Here is a 4,558-nt window from a genome sequence, read left to right as displayed (position 1 = left end):
TCTTGTGAGTGAATTGTGAGGTTTTGGTGGTGAGGATAATTTCTTAAATTTAATCATCATGTCTAGGAGCCCGGAATGACGAACAACAAGCGGAGGAGCTTCGAATGCCGCGGGTGGAGGAGTTAATCTTCAACCGAGAAGGAATGTTCCCGGAGGCGGAGTGCCCGATCTACAAGTTCAAGCAATCGTGCGAGAAATTTCTCGTTTGTTCCAACCTCAATTCGATTCCCTTCATGAATGAATGGAACAAATGGAGGAACGAAGCCAACGTGCGAGCACCCCTCCTATTCCGAGAAGAGAGCGAGAACGTCCATGGCAACATGCAAATGATCTATATGAAGCAAGTGACGTTGAAAGTGATCGAGCTTCGCGACAAAGTGCAAGGAGACGAGGTCATCGAGTACGGGAACAAAGAGATCGAGAGCGGCCTGATGATGATTTAAAGAACATTAAAATGACGATTCCTGCTTTTCAAGGAAGGTCGGATCCCGAGGCCTATCTTGAATGGGAAAAGAAGGTGGAATTAGTTTTCGAGTGCCACAATTACTCGGAAAGCAAGAAGGTGAAGTTAGCTACTATAGAATTCTCCGACTATGCCATAATATGGTGGGATCAACTCTCGTTGAGCCGAAGACGCAATGGAGAACGTCCCGTGTCTACATGGGCGGAAATGAAGGCGATTATGAGAAAGCGATTTATTCCTGCCTATTACCACCGGGAATTGTATCAAAAGCTTCAAAGTTTAACTCAAGGCCAACGAAGCGTGGAGGATTACTACAAGGAAATGGAAGTGGCCATGATTCGCGCCGATGTGGAAGAAGATCGAGAAGCCACCATGGCTCGATTTCTCGCCGGCCTTAATCGTGAAATCGCAAATATTGTGGAGCTACACCACTATGTTGAAGTCATTGATATGGTCCATATGGCCATAAAGGTTGAAAAACAATTAAAAAGAAAAGGTACGTCCCGTTCTTTCCCTAACACTTCTTCGATGACTAGGTGGGGGCAAGGAACCAACAAACGTGATATGCCAAGTCGGAATAAAGAAGTAAGTGGTGCCACCAAGTTCAACAAACCGATTGCCGAATCGAGTAAAGGAAAGATGGATGCTCAACCAAATAGATCCCGAGACATAAAATGCTTCAAATGCCTTGGAAGGGGCCACATCGCAAGTCAATGTCTGAACCGAAATGCGATGTTCATTTGGGATGATGGAAAGATTGAGTCCGAGGGTGAACAAGAGCAAGAGGCTGTTGAACCAAACAAAGAAGAGGAAGAAGTCGAACAAGCAGAGAATGGAGAAATCTTGGTTGTGAAAAGAAGCCTTACTTTACAAGGTGCCGAAAATGATCAGCAACGCGAGAACATCTTCCATACGCGATGCCAAGTGAACGGTAAGATTTGTTGCGTTATAATTGATGTGGGAAGTTGTACAAATGTGGCTAGTACATTGATGGTGGAAAAACTCGGATTGGTCACCACCAAACATCCCCATCCGTATAAACTCCAATGGCTTAACGATGGTGGAGAATTGAAGGTAACAAAGCAAGTCCTTATCTCGTTCATAATTGGAAAATATCAAGATGAAGTATTGTGTGACGTTGTACCGATGCATGTGGGGCATCTTCTTTTGGGACGCCCATGGCAATTCGACAAGCGAGCAATCCATGATGGATACACCAATCGGTTCTCTTTCAAACATATGGGACGAATGGTGACTCTAGCTCCGTTATCACCGAAACAAGTTTACGAGGATCAACTCAAAATGAGGAATTCAATTGAAAAATCAAAAGAAAATGAGAGAGAGCAAAAGATTGAAAAGAAGAAAAACAAAAAGATGAGTGATAAAAAAAGAGAGAGTGATTCAAAAGAAAAAGAAATTAGTGATGAGAGTGAAAAAAAGAATTTGTTTGTAAAAGAGAGGGAAGTTCGAAAATCGATGCTATTGAAACAACCATTGTTGGTTCTTTTGTACAAGGAGAGCTTGCTTGGCACTAACGAATTTGATGACAAATTGCCTTCTTCTGTTTTGTCTGTGTTGCAGGAATTTCAAGACGTATTCCCGGAACAAATCCCGAGTGGGTTACCACCTATTCGTGGAATTGAACACCAAATCGATCTTGTGCCAGGAGCCGCAATTCCAAATCGACCTGCTTACCGGAGCAATCCTGAAGAGACGAAAGAATTACAAAAGCAAGTAAATGAACTCCTTGAAAAGGGTTATGTACGTGAAAGCCTTAGTCCATGCGCCGTGTCTGTTTTACTAGTTCCGAAGAAGGATGGAACGTGGAGGATGTGCGTGGACTGCCGTGCTACAAACAAAATATGCTTGACGAGCTAAGTGGCACGAGTTTATTTTCAAAAATCGACCTTAAGAGCGGTTATCACCAAATACGGATGCGTGAGGGAGATGAGTGGAAGACTGCGTTCAAAACGAAGCATGGGCTTTACGAATGGCTCGTTATGCCATTTGGCTTAATGAACGCCCCAAGCACATTCATGAGGCTTATGAATCACGTTTTAAGACCTTTTATTGGTAGATTTTGTGTAGTATACTTGACGATATATTGATCTATAGTAAAATTTGGATGAACATGTTTTACATTTAAAATCTGTTTTGGAAGTATTGAGAAAAGAAACCTTGTATGCTAATTTGAAGAAATGTGATTTACGCACTAACAAGGTTGTGTTTTTAGGTTTTGTTGTTAGCTCGGAGGGTCTTGAAGTCGATCAAGAGAAGATCAAGGCGATCCAAGAATGGCCCCGTCAACGAATGTCTCCCAAGTTCAAGTTTCCATGGACTAGCAAGTTTTTACCGTCGATTCGTACCAAATTTCAGCACCTTAGCCGCACCTTTAACCGGGTTATTCGTAAGAATTCCAACTTCATTTGGGGAGAGGAACAAGAAAAATCCTTTTTGAAAATTAAAGATTGTCTAACTCATGCACCGTTATTAGCTTTGCCTAACTTTGATAAAACTTTCGAGTTAGAATGTGATGCATCAGGTTTAGGCATTGGAGCTGTGTTGATGCAAGATGGTCGTCCTATTGCCTATTTTAGCGAGAAACTCAATGGTGATGTCTTAAACTATCCAACATATGACAAGGAGCTCTATTCGTTGATCCGAGCCTTAGAAACGTGGCAACACTATCTTTGGCCCAAGGAATTAAATCATACACACCGATCATGAGTCCTTGAAGTATTTAAAGGGGCAACACAAGTTGAATAAGCGGCACGCTAAGTGGGTAGAATTTCTCGAATCTTTTCCCTACATTATTAAATATAAGAAAGGTAAGGAAAACGTAGTGGCTGATGCACTATCTCGAAGGTATGCGTTGCTAAATATTTTGGATGCTAAGTTAATGGGGTTTGTATTTCTTAAAGATTTATATGTCAACGATGCTGACTTTGGTGAATTCTTTAGATTATGTGCAAAGGGAGCCTACGAGAAGTACTATCGACATGATGGGTACTTATTCCAAGAAGGAAAGCTTTGTATACCCCAAGGTTCTGTACGAGAAGTGTTGATCGAAGAAGCCCATAGCGGAGGATTAATGGGGCACTTTGGTGTCGCTAAGACATTAGCTACACTCCACGAACATTTCTTTTGGCCTAAGATGCGACGAGATGTCGAACGATTTTGTAATCGATGCATTGCGTGCAAACGGGCTAAGTCGCGAATAAAGCCCCACGGGTTGTATAAACCATTGCCCATCCCCGAAACCCGTTGGTCCGATATCTCAATGGATTTCGTGCTAGGTTTACCAAGGAGTAAGAATGGCCGAGATTCAATATTTGTGGTTGTAGATAGGTTCTCAAAAATGGCCCATTTTATAGCATGTCATAAAACTGATGATGCCGTTAATATTGCTAACTTATTTTTCAAAGAGGTGGTCAGGTTGCATGGCATGCCTAGAACGATCGTGTCCGACCGAGACGCAAAATTCCTTAGCCAGCTTTTGGAGGACACTATGGGGCGTCTTGGAACGGTTGTTGTTTTCAACCACTTGCCATCCATAAACGGACGGCCAAACCAAGTGGTCAACCGGATTCATCTACATTGCTTGAGCTATTATTCGAAGAATTTGAAGGCTTGGGAAGAATGCTTACCACATGTGGAGTTTATGTATAATCGAGCTGTTCATTCACTACCAAATTTTCTCCTTTTGAAATTGTCTATGGTTTCAATCCATTAACTCCACTTGATTTATTGCCATTGCCTTCTAATCAACTTGTTCATGTAGATGGGAAGCGCAAAGTGATTTCGTCAAGCAATTGCACTAACGAGTTTAAGACAATATTGAGGCCAAGACCAAGAACTATGAGCAACATGCTAACAAAGGTCGTGGCGAGTTGTGTTCGAACCGGAGATTGGGTTTGGTTGCATATGCAAGGAGAGATTTCTATGCAAAGGCGATCCAAACTTCTTCCGAGAGGGATGGACCGTTTCAAGTCCTTGAGCGAATTAACGATAACTCCTATAAATTGGCCTTGCCTGGTGAATATAATGTTAGCGCGACTTTTAACGTTTCTGATTTGTCTCCGTTTGATGCAGATT

At 42.3% G+C, this 4,558-nt stretch overlaps 1 protein-coding gene across 1 annotated transcript; it reads left to right on the top strand.

Moving 5' to 3' along the window:
* The first annotated feature begins 250 nt into the window (after window positions 1–250).
* LOC105786844 (uncharacterized) lies at window positions 251–3,190 on the top strand. Its single transcript, XM_052627284.1, has 3 exons — window positions 251–1,537; window positions 2,045–2,309; window positions 2,697–3,190. The coding sequence occupies exons 1-3, from the start codon at window positions 251–253 to the stop codon at window positions 3,188–3,190; spliced, it is 2,046 nt and encodes a 681-aa protein (XP_052483244.1).
* The last annotated feature ends 1,368 nt before the right edge of the window (window positions 3,191–4,558 follow it).

The sequence above is a fragment of the Gossypium raimondii genome, unplaced genomic scaffold (assembly GCF_025698545.1).
Source record: "Gossypium raimondii isolate GPD5lz unplaced genomic scaffold, ASM2569854v1 Contig00081, whole genome shotgun sequence".
NCBI lineage: Eukaryota > Viridiplantae > Streptophyta > Magnoliopsida > Malvales > Malvaceae > Gossypium > Gossypium raimondii.
The sequence above is the reverse complement of the archived record's forward strand: the minus strand, read 5'-3'. Positions and strand labels throughout refer to the sequence as shown.

What these genes read in the sequence shown, in the direction of transcription:
- LOC105786844 (XM_052627284.1), top strand. Translation starts at nt 251, where the DNA reads ATGGAGGAACGAAGCCAACGTGCGAGCACCCCTCCTATTCCGAGAAGA. An exon ending in ACGATGGTGGAGAATTGAAG is followed by an intron (nt 1,538 to 2,044) that starts GTAACAAAGCAA and finishes TCTGTGTTGCAG; the next exon opens with GAATTTCAAGACGTATTCCC. An exon ending in GAGGATGTGCGTGGACTGCC is followed by an intron (nt 2,310 to 2,696) that starts GTGCTACAAACA and finishes TTGTGTTTTTAG; the next exon opens with GTTTTGTTGTTAGCTCGGAG.